The 16,936-nt window shown below is 37.5% G+C and overlaps 2 protein-coding genes and 1 long non-coding RNA gene across 4 annotated transcripts in view; 1 reads left to right on the forward strand and 2 right to left on the reverse strand.

Annotated features, from left to right (window-relative positions):
• The window catches only part of SEC24D (SEC24 homolog D, COPII coat complex component), a 53,575-nt gene extending 49,276 nt beyond the window's left edge, over nt 1-4,299 (reverse strand). Inside the window, exon 1 of the mRNA XM_068153930.1 lies at nt 4,192-4,299. The gene's annotated coding sequence lies outside the window, so the exon portion shown is untranslated. The remainder of the gene's footprint in view (nt 1-4,191) is intronic.
• The window catches only part of SYNPO2 (synaptopodin 2), a 74,426-nt gene continuing 61,773 nt past the window's right edge, over nt 4,284-16,936 (forward strand). Inside the window, exon 1 of one of the 2 annotated variants that reach the window (XM_068153926.1) lies at nt 4,284-4,530. In XM_068153926.1, coding sequence (XP_068010027.1) covers nt 4,402-4,530 — 129 coding nt within the window. In that variant the 5' untranslated portion in view covers nt 4,284-4,401. The remainder of the gene's footprint in view (nt 4,531-16,936) is intronic. The other variant, XM_068153928.1, reaches the window with a different exon arrangement.
• Nucleotides 13,583-16,936, reverse strand: part of LOC137448923 (uncharacterized) — a 32,418-nt gene continuing 29,064 nt past the window's right edge. The window contains exon 3 of the long non-coding RNA XR_010989256.1: nt 13,583-14,012. This is a non-coding gene — a long non-coding RNA (uncharacterized lncRNA). The remainder of the gene's footprint in view (nt 14,013-16,936) is intronic.

Genomic DNA, 16,936 nt, shown 5'->3' on the forward strand with positions numbered 1-16,936 from the left:
TAAAAAGGAGGAAATCAGACCATACAGGTATTTACAGCAGTAGAATGCTGCCCATAAATTAGAGATCATGATATCCCCTTTCCCTCTCTCTCTTCCTCATTACTAAGGAATGGGTGGAAAGGTTTGCATTTTTAAAGAATCCACAGACCTAGGATACTACTGTAGGAAACTGTAGGTGAAATAACAGCTTTGCTTTAATTGCTGGATGAAAGACAAACATATGTCTAACTTCTTCTCACAGTTGTAGAATGTCTTCTGTGCTCACATGATATAAATTAGATTTTAGATAAATACACTTAAAGTAAAACTGTGCAGAATCATAAATGATTATTACAATAAGAAAGGAAAATAAATGGACAAGTGACAGTAGATGAGGCAAATTATTATAAGTATTCACCAAGACCCCACAGATCTTTAAAGGAATTCAAGGCTGGAGTAGCTGACTCTCACCTAAAACTGTTACCTGAGATTACAGAGTGCCATTTTTTAACAGAAGTATGCCAAGAGAGGTTCAGAAACAACAAGCCAGTCAGCCTAGTATATATGAAAAACAAATAGAGGGAAACTATAATGAAGAACAGTGGACATCTGGATAAATATAACTTCTCTGGGAAGAGTTAAAAAGGTTTTCATAAAAGGAAGTTCTGCCTCACAAACATAAGGCAGGCCTCTGAGGGGATCAAAAAACACGTGGATACGGGTGATCTGATTGATCTTGGATTTAGAAAAGGCTTTCAACAAATTCCTTCACCAGAGGCTTTTAAAAATAACTAAGCAACCATACCATAACATGGCTTAGAAGTATAAGGTGATACACATTAGGGAAAACCCCATTAATTCACCTATAAAACAATGAGCTTTGAAGTGACTTTTGTCAGACAAGATTTCGAGATTTTAAAAGATAATTCCATGAAAACATCAGCTCAGCCGTGTCTGATAAAGCAAATCAGGTGTTAGCAATGCTTGGATTAGCAACTAGAAAACACAATAGATGATATCATGTTATTGTACAAATCCCAACTTTATCTGCAATCTATTTAGCCAGCTACTTGAGGACTGTGCAGTGCTCTCTCTAGTCCTCCAGCTCAGAAAAGTTGTAGAACTATAGAGGCAACAAGGATACTGAAAGGCATGAGACAGCTTCTGTAGAAAATGTGACTAATTATTGTGTTCTTCTTCCCTTGAAAAAAGATGACTGAGATGACTGCCTGGAAATTGTGGTTGAGAATCACTTGGTCACAGTTCTTTCTGATCCAAGAAGCAGGGGACATGAAATGAGTCTGTAAGATCCAGATTCAAAGAAGAAAACATGATTCTTTGTGTCACAATGTAGCCAGGAGTGACTTCCTGTGATAAGTTGAGTATTCCTAAGGTTGGAAGAGACCTCAAAGATCATCGAGTCCAACCTGTCACCACAGACCTCATGACTAGAGTAGGGAAGACACTACTGCCCACTGCAGGCTTGAACTCACAACCTTCCCATTAAGGGTCTGATGCACTTTTATAGATACCAAAAGGAATGTGGGCTCAACAGAAAACCACATGGAAAGTTCATGGAAGAGGAGTTCATAACTCCTACTAAGTCCAAAAGAGCTACCTCCAGCTGAGGAAGGTTTTGAATGGAAGTCACTGAAGGCTGCCTGAGGAAAGTAGTATGCATTTTCTATTATTCTTATTTCTTATTCTTATCTTCTATTTCTTATTCTTTCTCCTAAGCAACCACTTCCCACCCACTACCAAAAACAACATTTTAGGGCAGATATCCTCACTTTGGTCCAAGTATGGCTGCTCTTAGTTTATGACAGCTCATCAAAGCTCATGTGTTGGATTTTTTGACTGGCAGTTCTTGAAAGCAGATGAACAGGTGGGGGTTCAACCTGGATTTTTTTTCATACATGTCTCAACACAAAGATCAGGTTCAAGCCACAGTTTTACCTGCTTTTGGGCACAGATAGATGCTGGGTGAGTTCTGGCATTTGTCAGTTGCTGAGTGTATAATGTTATTTTTTGTGACATAGCATTTTAATCAGTTGTTGCCTAGAACAGGATCTTCAGGTTTTAGTGAAATGATGGTGGCAGTGGTTAAGTGGCTGTGGTTGCCATTATCTTGAAATTGTTCAGTGGATTAAAAAAAAAATTATCTCAGAATTTATGCAATTTATTTATGTTATGGAGACCACAGAGACCAAAATCTCATAAACTCCGTGGATGACTCCACTTTTATCATGATAACCAGTTTCTGGCCATCATTTAGAAATCCCAAAGGATGCATAGAATGTACAACAAGATAAGACTAGTACTAAAAAGCAAGATATGCTGTAGCATAAGCATTAAAGGAAGCTATATAAAGCAAACGGGGGTTGTTAATGTCTATAGAGTATTATTTGTTAGATTAGGACATAGGAAGCTTTGGGTCTCCACATGATGGGACTTAAATGTTTGTCTTACTACAGAGCAAGCAAGAAATTATCTTTCCAAATTAAAAAACTGTTATTGTTTTTTGAATTGTTGTTACAAATCCCCCTCAACACAGGGACTAGAAAAAAGGTTGGGTTTCCTACTTTCATTCTCCTGTCATGACCACAGTTCGGGCTGGTTCAAACAGAGTACTACATGAGTTGAAAGGTACCAGCTTTAAATGTCCCCAAAGCTTTGAGCTTTGCTGTTATACTGGGCTACTCAAAGATTTGGGATTTGGAGGGGTATGGGGTGTAGTTGTTTCACAACTTGTTCTGGAGTAATTAGTACTAAACATATATACAAACACAGAAGAAAATAAAAATGTTTTTTCCTTTGGAGAGCAGAGATCTCACAGCACCAATCGTGTTATCTGTTATTGCCGTTACTTCCACGATGATTTAACTTCTAGAGAACCATGTAACTTTCACAGATTAGAGGCCAGTAGAATATTAAAAACCTGTTTATTTTTTCTAGCCATAATATTTCAGTTTAACAGAAGACCCTCTCTCTACCTCGATAGCTTCCCTAATGGTCTTCAAAAAACGTTGCAGTGTAAGGTTTCCCTCCAGGGACACTTAATTGAGAGACACGTGGGCTTCAGTTTAAAGCCTCACTGGTTACCAACTACATAGATACAAAGTTTTAACTTCAATGCTGAGAGTTGGCTGTTCACCTGACGTCTCTGAAGACCTAGAACCAGCCAACCAAAACCACTTCATACAGGAACCTCAGTGGAATTTAGGCTGATCTGACATCAACCCCCAGCAACCTGGATCTCAAAGCAAGAGGTGTTTGTTTCAGAAACTAGCCTTTGTTAAAGATATTTCTGCCCACCTGCTGAACACTCTCCTTTAGAACCAGTTTAGTTCAAAATGCAATGTGATTTATGCCAAGCAGACTGACTTTGGGCTGAGGTGAGTAGGAACACTTACAGTGTCAGTTGTTAATGCTCATCTATGGGAATATTAATCCCTTGATGAATAGTCTTAAACCACTCCAACTAGACATGAAGGAGCTCAGCTGTTTACAGTCTACATTAACACTAGTCAGCAAAGGGGAACAGGACTGAACCCAGGTCTTATAAGGCACTGGCAAAATAGCTTCCTAATGAATCTTTTTTACATGCTTATAGAAAGGTTGCCCTTTAATGACAAAATGCAAATCATCCATTGATAGCATCAGTAGAGAGATCCGATACTTCATTCCACTAATTCTTTTCTCCTTTCTGGGAGGAAAGGTAACAAGTTGCATAACAACAGGCATTATTAGAGTCCATTGATAAATAACAGTGCACATTAAACTATACTGTGGTCAGAGGGAAACAACAAAAGAAGCAATTCCATGATGTGAAAACTACAAAACTTTTCTTTTTTTAGATTTTTTTTTTCCATACCTGCAGTGCTGCAGAAAATGCACGTGGGGTAGAGATGAAAATCATAACCCTAGATTAGTCAAAGTGTATCAGTTACCCAGAAGATGTACATGATATTTTATTCAAGATTCTGCTTTCTTCTTTGTTTAGAGTAGGAAGGCAAAAAAAATGGGTAAATTAGAGTTTAAAACGTCTGGCACCATTTACTAAAGTAAACTTACATCCTAAATTGTCACTGGGAAATGTACACTTCTTTTTGCTGTTGTTTTGATTTAGCTGTCATGAGAGCCATGTTTAAATACAGCCTTTTCTGCCTCATGGTGAAGGCTCTTTGTGAGCATTTCCTCAATGTTACTTACTTTACTTTGAAGGTGGGCTGAGCGTAGAAATCTGACGAAAGAGTGGGCTGTGCCCTTGGAGGGAGTGCTTCTGAATGACTACATTTGCTAGTGCAGTACACAGCAGCAGCAACAGTGTGGTGCTCTGGGTCTCCAGCTCTGCCTGGCAGACAAATCTTCAGCTCGCTGAACATCTGCAAGACAAAGTGTTACATGTTCTTCTGTAAATGAATGCTGCCTAACTGCACCAGGAAAATGGGCACGGGGGATTATCTCTGCATTGCTATGAGCGGAGGGGCACCTTGGGGCTTTAGATTGCAAGGTGGCAAGGAGCAAAAGCAGCCTTTGCAAATCGCCAAGGTAGGATCATGAGAGAAAGATGTTATTGATGTTTTGTGGACATGAGTGAAGACAACAGTTTGTTTAAACATATACTGCTTCCAGGGAAATGATTAGAGTGGATCTTGCTGTGATGCTTCTTTGAATTTGCTAAGAATCTCTGGTTTTGCTAAAAATCTCTGATTTGCAGAAATTCTACAAGTGTTGATTAGGTCTGTTTCAGTAAAAAGGAATGGGTTTTTTTTTGGTAGCTTGTGAGTATTGCATACACTGTCTTAAATGTTAGAGGTTTGGAGTTGTGAGATGGTGTTTGTCTTTCTGCTCCTCTTTGATTCACTGTATGTTTTTGAATGCAGTCAGCATATGGCAAAACTGAATCTCATATTAGGAAATGCTGTTTCAGTCATTTATTTATGATACTTTTTCTGCTCTAGGCATAGAATAAATACAGATTTATCATGAGAAAATGTTCTTACTATTTTGAGAATTCTGGAAAGCATTACACTGAGTTATCTTTGGTTTTGGAAAGTTATCCCGCCTTAGAAGCAGCATTAATAGATGCCAAAAATTCCCTCTTATATTTAATAAGCAACCCTAAAAATTACTATGAGGGCAAAACAAATAGTATGAATTCAGAATTAAAAAAAAAAAAAGAGAGAGAGAGAGAGGGAAAAGAATTGCTATCCTCAAACTGCAAAAACAATACTTAAAAGTAGTTTTGTTAGAAATCCATTCTCACCCTCTTGCAGCAGCTTCTCCACTGCTGCAACAATGAAGATTTGTCAGGGTTGTTGAGGCTTATGTAACTGTATGGAGATGCATTCTGTTCCCATAGACAAGAGGGACAAATTTTGCCCAGCACCCTGAGGTCAGCAAAATAGCACTGGCTGAAATGATACTGGGACTGATCATCATACGAGGATTTCTGCCTTGTTAAATTGAGACAGAGAGGTTAAAACATATCTTATTGCCTTTTAGTATGTTGGTAATGAAGCACATTGAGTGTGAAATTTTTTGTACTTTGATACAGTATTTTAGATCAGCAGTTTAGTTATTTAAGTTCTAACTCTCCTAAGCAATCTATTTGTTAATTAGTTAAATTTAATTTACTGGGGCAGGTAACTTTTCCATGACTACCAGCAGCAGTAAGTCTACCTCATTTTATAGGAGAAGGTTTTTTCAGTTCTTCTATCAGAACATCTTTCACTGTTATTTTTAGTGATTTCCAGCCAATAATATTAATCTTACTCAGTAACAGAGCTATGATTTACTGAGTGCCTGTATAATTTTTTTTCTCATCACTGTTAATTTTTGTTTGTTTTTTGTACTTTGCAAAGCATCAACATGCTTAAGTTTTTTTCCTACCGATGTGCAACTGTTGCTTTGCAAGTGAAGCCCCTGATGATAGCTGCCAGTGGAATCCTGCCATCTAGTGAAAACTCATAGCTAGAACTGAAAATATTATTAGTAATGATAAAAGGCAAGTGGCCTTGATTAGGTGAAGCCAAAAGTTAAAAAGCACAGTAGCTTGAACACAAGATTCTGGTTAAGCTTTAGCTTTCCTCATGACAATAGGCTATACCTTTATTTATGTATTTATTTTCATATTCACGCTATAGGCTGTGACACTGAAGTCTGGTTCTGGTTCACCACTAGAATTTGAGACATGAAAACTAGATACATGTTAACAGTTGTGCCTTACTGCTAATGGGAAAATCCACCAGTAAAATATATTTAAGTTTAGAAAAATAATAATAATACATATTTTTAGCAAAAAAAAAAATAATCAAAGAAGTGTGAGTTTGTTTTCTGGCAAATGAACCCAAGCAAATGGCCATGTAATACAATACTTCAGAACACCCTTTGTAAGGGTACATGTATATCAGTGTATATGTCTTTGAAACGTGGTGGGTTGGATGCTTTATGACTTCCAGATCATTCCTTTATCCACACTTAAGAGTTGGTAAAGATCAGCGGGATTTGAAAATTGACAGGAATATCTGGCTTGAAAACCTGAAGCTCAGACTTGACAGGCCACAGCTTGCTTTGAGACTCACACTGTCAGCAGGCTTCGCTGTCCTCCCTGGGGGTCTGGGCTCTGGCAGAGATGTGCAGATGTGGGTCTCCAGGTCAGGCACCACCAGCAGGTCAAGGCGTGGCGAGGTGGGGGGTCTGCAGCTACACTGTGTGTGACCTTTTTGGGGGGAAAGGAAATGTTTTCATCTTTTAATCTGTTATCTGTGAAAAATGAATCTAATAACTCCCAAAAGAACAAGGAATCACCATAGTAATTTCAGTTTAGTGATTTTACTTTTAATAATTCTCCTACTGGCTCCAAAATCCAAAGGTTGTTTCAAAAATACAATAAAATAGGTTTGGAATTTCCAGGGGTTTGTTTGTTTGGGGTTTTTGTTTGCTTGTTTTGTTTTTGTTGTTGTTTCCCAAATATATGGTTCAGCTTCTCCACTGGTGCATACCAACATAACTCCATGAGGTCATTGCCAATACACAACACCCATGATTTTGTCAGAGATGTGTTTTTCTGGGAAAGCTGCAGAGGTTTTGCTCTCCTGGTTGCTGGCACAACCTGAGCACAATATACCCCTGGACTGGTGCAGAGGGAAGTGCACTCTAGCCATGGTGATGAGCAGAGCAGAAATTGTAACACAGATCTAAAGGGAGAGAGGTGGGAAATGGTAGGAAATGAGATAATCCAAGAAAGTATGGCAGTATACAAAAATCCCAAATTCACATTCACATATCTACCCTTTTGATAAAAGATACACAGTTTTTAAAGCTAACGAAATATGTCACTGCAGCTCACTACCAGAAGCAAGTTTTACTAGTTCATTTTATGATTTTAAAATACTGTTTTATTACATCGTTGGGGTTTTATTAAACCTTCTCATTGTTCCTTTCCTAGCTCTATAAACCATACATGCAAGCAGCATTCCCACTAAAATCAACAAGAGTTTTGCCTGCAGCATGAAGTATTGTTTTCCATCATCATGCAAAGTACTAACAGAGAGATAGAGGCAGATTTTCTGCCTTCCTAAGAAATATCTCTGTAATTTCTCTCACCAGCACAAAATATAGGAATTTTTCATCAGCACATAATTTTACAACCATTGAATTAGATTCAAGGCACTTCACTAATTTGTTAGATGTGAGACTGCAGCAAAAGGATTGGTGTTTTTTTTAGATGTATATCAAAGTATCATTCTGTTTGTCTATATTTTACTCTTATTCAGTAAGTAAATTTTGAAAATATTCAACTTGTTTTCTGCAGTCATTTAGCTGCTTAACACTATTCCTCCTTCCAATCCGGGCTCCGTACCTCAACTTACTTTATGATGTCTACTAATATTGTAAATACTCCATAGAAATTTATTTTCAGTTAAAATATACCTGCATATTATACCTGCATATTCTGTATTCTGTCCACACACATTGTACTGACTTTCAAAAAGATCTGTTTTAAATATTGTCCAAATGATACGTGGTGCTAAGAAGGATATATAATAAATGAATGTTACTGGCAATATATATATATATATATATGCAGGAGTATAAAGCTAAGGAAAACGAGTGTGCTGTAAGGAAATTAGTTGTGCTGTGTTTGCACCAAGACACTAAACCATGTCACTATTGTGCTGTAGGATAGTTTCCCAAAGCTGGAGATGGTCAGGAAATCACAACAGTGACCCTAGATGGCTAAGAATTCAAGGTATATAAGATCAAAGTGATATGTGATGTCCTTTCTGTTTCCACTGCAAGATGTATGAAAGAGTGGGGGTTTTATGACTATCATAGATGTTTTTTTCTTGTAAAAGTCTTTGCTGGTTTTAATTTAAAAAAATATGAAACCTGTATGTACAAAATAACAGATGGATTTCTGGAGTAGCATTCGAAATATTAAGTCCTGTGGGTTTTTCTAATAACATTTAATACTACCAGCTATGGTATATATAATGAAGCTATATACATTAAGAAGCATTTCTCATGCAAAAGGTAATTTAATGGAGCAGTCCTATAGAGGATTTACATTAATAATTCAACCATGATGTAAGTACATTAAATTATCTGGTTGCAGTGGAGGTTTGTTATTCACAGCATATTTGTTACCTAAACCAAACAGTAATTTGATGAACTCATTGTTTGTATCTGTCAAAGTGTTGTTAATTTGAGAACTTAACAAATAGTTCTAGTATTCAAGGACTGTAAGTTCCATGACTCAGACCACTAAGCATTTCAAATTAAATTCAGTCCTCTCTTCTGATCAGTAAAAATGAAGAGATGTTTAAAAATCCATCCTTAAGAGTCTATCTGAGCTTTTGTGCTGGAGGTTTCCATACTTGAGACACTGGGCAAATGAATGTTATTGCAACAGGGTGCCTCAGTTGTTACTGAATTCAGATCACACCAGTTCTGGAAGTACTCTGGTCTGTATGTAGTATACACAAAGAAATTTCTACATACATACCCCTCAGCAAGAAAGGTATCTTCAAAGGGAAGCATGTTGTCTTACTTTATACCTACAAGAGCGTTCATCCTGATCTCCCCCTGATTCAGCAGCAGCAGCAGCAGAACAGTATGTAGATGCATGAGGAGAAACAGAGGATTTTTTCTAAGTGCTGACAGATTTTCTGTACTTTTTCAACTAATTTTTTTTTTTCAAGTCAATTTTTTAGAAAAATGAAAGGGCAACATTTGCCTTCCTTCAATTTCTACCATGCCAGTTGTCTAGTGCACAACTACAGGTGTAATGCCTATGCTCTCACATGTTAAGTTACTTAAAAGGACTTAATGGATATTTTAAAACTCTTACCAACGTGATTTTGCAGCCTGAAATTTTTCGCTCTGCTATGAACGTTGTCTTACATCCAAACATGCCAAATATCATGCAGTTTTCTATTGTCTAGCAAATGTTAACTATAGTCCTAACTAATCCTACAAAGTATTTCAATAATTCAGGATTCAAAGCTAACAACCTCAAGGAGGCTTCATGCAAAACTTCTACAATTTGTGACCGTTTTGCCAGTTTCTGGAATACATTTCTGCTGCTGCTGTGCAAACAGTAGTTCTACCTTTGGCTCAATAATGACATGTGCCAACTGACTGCCTGGTCATTTTAGACTTGTGCAGTTGTCCATCAAAATGCTCAGATTTCAGTTTAAGTCTCAGTTTCATCATTTTGGATTCATTGGAACCTGAAACTGAAAGTGAAACTCAAAGACTTGGTAACAATATGAACCAACAGCATAAAAAGTTGATGTCTGAACAAGATTACTTAATGCTGGATGCACACAGATGTGGGCTCTGTTGTGGTTTGGCTTTCTCCCTGCATTTGTCTGAAATTCTGGACATGTGCAGAACAACCCCAAGTGGCTTCCACCAAGTTGACCTTTACACTTTGTGTAGCAGGGAAAAAAAAAGCGGGGGGGGGGGGGGTGTGTGTTTAGGATGTGTTGGCACAGTTATAGCATTGATCCTCAGGTAAGGCAAAGCATGTTATTGTCACGTACATGGGAGGTACGTGAGCAGACAGTTGACCTATCTACCAAGTACATCAAAGCTGCTGGATTTAAGGAATATTTTTCAAGTTCCTGTTTTTCTCTTACATTCTCAAATGCTCAAATGCTTACATTTTCAGGCATAAATCTAGGTTAGTAAAAGCTACAATTCTAGTCACCACATTCTTGTTCAGACCTGACCAGTACAGCTATGTTATACCCATGGTCCTGGCTCACTTCACTGCAAAGTCACACAGAGGAGCATAACCCATGGTTGCTAAAGCAGTGGGGTTTTTCTCCTCTGCCTGCTTCTGCACTGATGGCGTAGGAATCATCCTCGTAGTAAGATGAAGCGAGTGGTGTTTCAGATAATTTCCAGATGACATTAGAAGTCATCCTGGAGTTGAGTTGTCATCTGCTTCTGAAAATATGTTTGCTAATGCATAGTCAAGTAGGATCCTACTATCGGTCACTGTATTTGAAATTAAGATGCTCAGCATGCTGAGTAAAGGCTCAGTACTGAGCTAGCATGACCCTGCTGATATTTCCTTATTTGTATCAATTAACATTTTAAACAGAATTTGAATACAACTTCATGCATAGCAGTAGACAGAACAAGCCATGTTTAAAACATGCTGGTTGAACTCTGGCAGCACAAGGAGAGGAGTTTAGAGTTCACCTACATGATTTTAAACACAACTTGCCTTACTTGGACTGTATTTAAAACTGTTTGTTTAAATTTGCTGGCTAATACATTTCCAAACATAGTTTGTTTTTGCAGCCTGGACAAACTCTTATTCTCAAATTCACTCTTCAGGCTGTCTGACACAGCTGTTATTTGCTGATATTCAGAAAAGCCTGTAAGGCATATTTACATATTTTTTCACATAAGGAGTTATGCAGAAAACTGGGGGCTTATCTATTTTTATTTTTTTTTTCCTGGAGGGGATTTTTACTGCATTATGAGCTTTGACCTGTTTTAATAACCAATACATTTTTGCACATGTTTAGATGACTTAGTGAAGTTTCTACATAAGCAAATGATAAAACTTTCATTGACAAACTGGGAAGAGGTTGAGCTTTATGGATGCCAGGTTAATTTATTTTGCAAAACAAAGGAACAAACTGAAGTTTCTGAAACCTAAAGAAAATGTTCTATTTATACTGAAAATCTGCCATTGCTAGTTAGGAAAACAAGGGGGGGAAATAGTCATGCACTTTTAGCAGCAAAGGTTTATATGTACTTCCACAGGCTGGTTTCAAGCGTTTGCATTCCAGCTATTGTGCCAGTGGAAATGCTTAGCATTGAAGTCCCATCTAGCTGTTTAGAAGCTGCAGGCTGAATTAGTACATGATTGTATATCCTGTTTTGGATATACAGAACTACTTACCAAGCTGGTTTTGGCACGCTTTCCACAGTATTTAGGCAAATACAAGCACGCTTTGGATACATGGTAGCGTTCATTTGTACTTGTTTCCAACAGATACCTTTCCAGCTCTCATGGCAGGAGAGTTTTCAATGAAATAGAATGAACAACATCGTTCACACTGATTGAAACTAAACAAATGAAAAAAAAACCCAGTGTATTCCTACTAAATGATATTGGCTGCTTTGTATAAAGCTTTGCTGCTGCTGCTTTCTTTTTTTTTTTTTTAATTTCTTTGCTGAGAACATTTAAAGCACACTGCATGGCATTATTCTGTTTAATTGTTCTGTGTTTTCTGCCGTTGCATTCTTATTGTGAATGTGAATGTAATAGCAAGACTTTTGGCCTAGTTGTCATTAAAATATCACAACAGGAAATGTTGTTTACAAAGCCCTTCAGGCTTGTGTCAGATTGTTTGAGAGGAGACAGAGATTTTTGCATATCATGGAAGGGCTTTCTTGCAGCTACAGAACTCAGTGTTCTTCATATGTACAGCAGAAATATTTAGCACAGAACATACTTTAAGGGGCCATATTTCATGCTTAGCAGTCTATAAAACAAGACTGATTTGCAGAGATAGCTTTAACTTTGAAAGGAACAACTCTCTGCATGGAATTAACCCTGGACAAAAATGATAACATTTAGATTGCAACCAGCACTTACGAGCACTGTTCACTGTCTGGAATGAAACTGGCAGTAAAAAAAACAACCTTGGATATCAGCTTGAAGGTTTTAAATTTCAGACCTAATGTACACAAGTTACACAGTGGATTTCTTTTTCCTTTTCTGTAATTTTTCCCATCTGTCCCATTTCATTAGGATCTATAGTCTCTACTCAGTGTGGGTGTTAGGATGAGACTAATGCATATTTAGACTGAAACACTTCAGTGTGCACCAAAATCAAAGTGCTCTTTTTTGGTTACCTGCCAATAAACATGGTGTTGAGCATGAAAGCAAAAAAATCTTCAAAACACCTCAGCACCTTGCTCTCAGTGGGGTGCTAAGAACAGTGAAGAAGTGGCTGCTTTATTTATTGCTTATGTGGAAAGTAAATTATAATGAAAACCTGGCTCTAAGCTCAGGGCCAATGGGCTTGTCCCCTGAGCTCCCTATCATGTGCAGCAGCCCTGGGCACAGCACAGAATATTCTTTTCTTGTTCAGCAGGGAAACACAGCCTACAAGCCCTCTTTCTACTTCCACAGAAATGTATTTTGAATCCTTTGAGTCTTTGATATCTCCTCCTGCATCTGGGATGGGACATCAAATGCGCCAAAAGAGTTAGGTCATCTTGGACTGCATAGCAGTAGAATCATTATTTTATAAACTTGCCTTTTTGTAAGTGTATTTTAGAAATATGGTCCCAGTTAAGAAGCTGGGTGCTTTGGGTTTTGTAAACATGTTTCAAATTACAATTCATTAGCAGATGAACTGGTGATGGGTCAAAACTATGAAGAAAGTAGGTAAGCAATAGTTTTCTCTACTGCTGTTTTCATTTTGTCTGTTCTCTATAGAATAAACATGCCATGTATGGTATAAATTGCTACAAGATTGAATTTCAAGAAAGTTTCTAAAATAAAGATAATGTAACACAATTGCATGTCCATTGTTGCCCATTACAGTAACAGAAAGAAAAACAAATGGCATGACAGGGGAACATAATTTAGTAAGACCAAATTTCCCCTTTGTAGTACTCTCTGCCTAATACAAGGAGCATCAGAAACTGCTTGCTGTCTGAATATTTGTTTTAAAAACCTAAGAGCTGAAATTACTAGAAGGGAAATCTTAACAAAGGAGTTCTTACATTTTTTCCCATGAACTCAATGGGAGCTTTGCCATTGGCTTTAAAGGGGAAAGGACTGGGTCTTAGTATGCATAATATAGTGGAGTTATTTAATTAGAAGCAGATATCATGAATAAAAATCCTCATTGGGAAGGGTGTAGCAGTTTTTGCTAGGGATCTACTTACTACAATTTCAGTGTCTAACAGAAGTCATTCCCCTCAAAAGAATAAAATCCCCTTAGACTTCAGGGTATGCTGATAACACTGTTGTGCAATGTAACTTTTTTCCAAGTTATTTGGTAACTGGAAATTTTTGCAAGAACAAAGATATTCAATTGAGTTTAAGGCATTTCAGTTTGCATATAAGAGAGTAAAATGATTGCTAATAATAGGTACTAGAGTGACATTGCTAGGAACTAGATACCATTTATTAAAAGACTGATAACGTATAAGCTGAGGAGAAAATTTAGACTGGACATATCTCCCAACTGTTCACTGGTTGAGGGGACTAGTTGTAACTGCCCTCTTGCTTTCTTCAACTCTGCAAATAGACAGGTTTGTATTGTTGCAATGTGCAGGTATGTCTTAAACAACAGAAACCTCTAGGTCAGGATAGGGAGAAGGAAAGAAAGTGTAGAGCAGCTGTGGGTGGTGACACCTTCAGCAGGCACAGGTGTGGCCTGACAAGTCAGACAGTAACTCCTCATGTTGACACATTCATCATGTTGTAGATGTATCTTCAACAGCTTAACTGACATCACATTGGAAAGGCTCTAAGGGTCCTGCAAGAAAAGCCAGCAGAAGAAAAGCATCCACGTGGAGATTTGTGCAATGTATTATGGTTGTCTACGCCTGTGTAACGTGAAGTGTTTCTAAGATCAAGGGAATGATATCATGAGTTTTGTTAGCTTTACTAAACCACTACCACTAATGCTCCAGAAGAGACCATCTCTCTGTTTTCCTCTCTAAATCCCTGTCTTCTCTGACAGAAATTCTTGATCTGCTTCCTCTTACCATTCTCTTGGTAGTACTTATTTAAATACACAAGTACAGATACTTGCTTACATATCACTTTCAGTGAAATCCACTGAAAAGTGTGGGCAAACAATGCCTCAGACATCAAACCTTGTTACTTGGTTAGAATAGCGCCCATCACCCCCAGTGAACTTCCTTTGTACTGAAAGAAATGTAGGAAGCTTTCTGCTTTACATGAAATTTCATCACAGAAATCTCTGAACTACTAGAGCTTAGCAGATGTGGCTGATGAGCATTTTGTTCCACAAACTGCATTTTGCAGAGATCACTACAAAGACTAGCTGCAATAAGCCACTGATTCAATTACAGAGGATGCACATGAAAATAATCTGAATGGAAAAAATAACTTAATATATTATCACATATGCATAAGAATCTTCTTGCACATGGAAATAATGCTTGCAGAATGGGTAGTGTAAGACCTGCCTATGAAATTCTTCAAATTAGAAAAACAACTATCATTACACATGGAGGCTTTAAGAAAATTCCAACATCTAATACTACTCAGTGCTTAAGATTCTTACAGAGGAGCAGCTGTTTGACATATTTACTGAAAGATTCCCGAGTTTCAGAATTGTTTGCTTTCCAAAACACTTGGTACCTGGGAAATTAGAATGGTTCTACCTAAATTCTCAGTCAGTGGAGTAAGTATGATAATGCTGATCAATATAAAATGAGCCATTCACAAAGGTGGAGGAATTTGTTACAATAATATATAATAAAATTACATCAGTGTTTATGGAGCAAAATGTTAAAGTGTTATCACATGGTATCCATACTGTCAGCCAAAGTCAGTTTTAAGATGTGTTGTGCATGTTTAGGAGTGCCTAGGGGAAGATAGTAGCCATTAAACTGAAGTGGAAATCACAACTAGAACACTGTTTCCTTTCAAGCCCCCCAAATCCCTTTGTTAAGTGAATTAGCAGTGTGTTTTTTATGTCCAGACTGAATAATCACCTTTTCATGACATGGACATATTATTTCTTATTCACACTCCCCAAAAATCATAGGTAACTGAATGGAAAGACAGATACATTTTGGAGAATTTGGTCTGCTAGTTTTAACGTTTTCTTACCAAAGCTGCTAAGTATTGCTGAGCTTAGTACCTCCTGGATCAGATAATTTCAAGACAAATTACAGAATCACAAAACATTAGGGGTGGGAGGGGACCTCAATAGATCACCTAGTCCAAACCCCTGCCAGAGCAGGATCTCCTAGAGTAGGTCACATGAGAAATATGTATCTAAACAACATTGAGAATCAACCAATTAATCAAAATCATAATATTAATATTAATCCTTCCATATCTTTCTTTCACTTCTACTTGTTATTCTCTTCATATGAATAGAATGTGATCCCTTTAAGGAAGGCTCCATACATTTGTATTTGGGTTTGATTGTAGTTTCACAACATTATAATCAGGACATATTTTTGATCTTTTAAAAACTAACTAAAAGGGAGCATTTCAGAAGGTCTTAAGAATGAGACAGTCACAGTCCTTTAAAGAGAAAACAAAAAAAATACTTCTGCACCTATTTTACACATTATTATGAACACTCAGTAGTAATATCACACGTGGCTATTGAATACACTGTCAGTCATATCTTCAGTCTGTAATATTAGCTTTTGGAAAATAAGGTTATTTTGCTAGTCTGGTGAAGAATAAACTCCTACAAAGTACATCAAAACCAAGCCCAAGAATGCATCCTTGAACATCTAAGGTGTTGGAAATATACCCATGTTTTGCAGCTTAAACCCATTTTTAGCCAATGGCTTTGAATTAACAGATCAGTACAGGTGTTATCCAACTCACTTTTCCATAACCAAATCTGTACTTGAAAGTTCCTGATTCTGCTCCAAGTGTGCTAGATTTTAAAGCCATTTTCCAGATCACCAGGATAATGTTACCAAGATTTCTGATTTCATAACACAATTTGTGACTACAAAAGGAATTTGACTTTAAAACCTCATCAACAAAAGCAGAAATTTTTTGAACTCTTAGGGTTACACTTTTCTTTCTCTGTATTCACAGAAACAAAGAAAAACAATCCAGTGAATCTAAATGTAGTGAGAGGACCATGAATGCCTCTCTCTCTGGCAAACAGCACTAGCAAGAACTGTACAAAGGGTGCAATAATTAAGCCTAAGGAGATAGTTATCTTTGTGGCCTGTCATTTTTATTTGAGGGTTACTACATGAACAAATGGAGCACTGAAATGCACAGCCTGAGAACAATGGTTCCCAGCCCTGGACCAGCCTTCTGGGTCATTTGCTTGTTGTTTGCTTCCAGGCCTGATTTGCATGAGAGGCCTCGAAAAGTTGCAGAGACTGGGAATTAGCCCAAATACATACTGGGTGCTAACTGAGTCAAGCAAAAACTAAAGATGCATTGGCCTGTTCAAATCAGGCTTGAATTCAGGCCTTCTGGATTCCTGCATCATCTGGCTCTCAAGAATTAAACCCTGGCATGATTCATCAGCTGCTGAATCCTGGGATAAAAATAGAGAGGCATAAATGGGATAATGTTTTAGGACAGTCTTAGATGAAACTGAAAAGGGTGGGAAGGAACCCTTCCTATTATGAAGAATATTTTCTTTCCAGGCAACAGCATGGCAAATCTTTCTCTAGAACCCTTTGCTGTTCTGAAACCACCTTTTTTTTTTTTACATTT

This window comes from Melanerpes formicivorus, unplaced genomic scaffold (assembly GCF_026170545.1).
Source record: "Melanerpes formicivorus ecotype bairdi unplaced genomic scaffold, bMelFor1.0.p_v2 SCAF_27, whole genome shotgun sequence".
Lineage (NCBI taxonomy): Eukaryota > Metazoa > Chordata > Aves > Piciformes > Picidae > Melanerpes > Melanerpes formicivorus.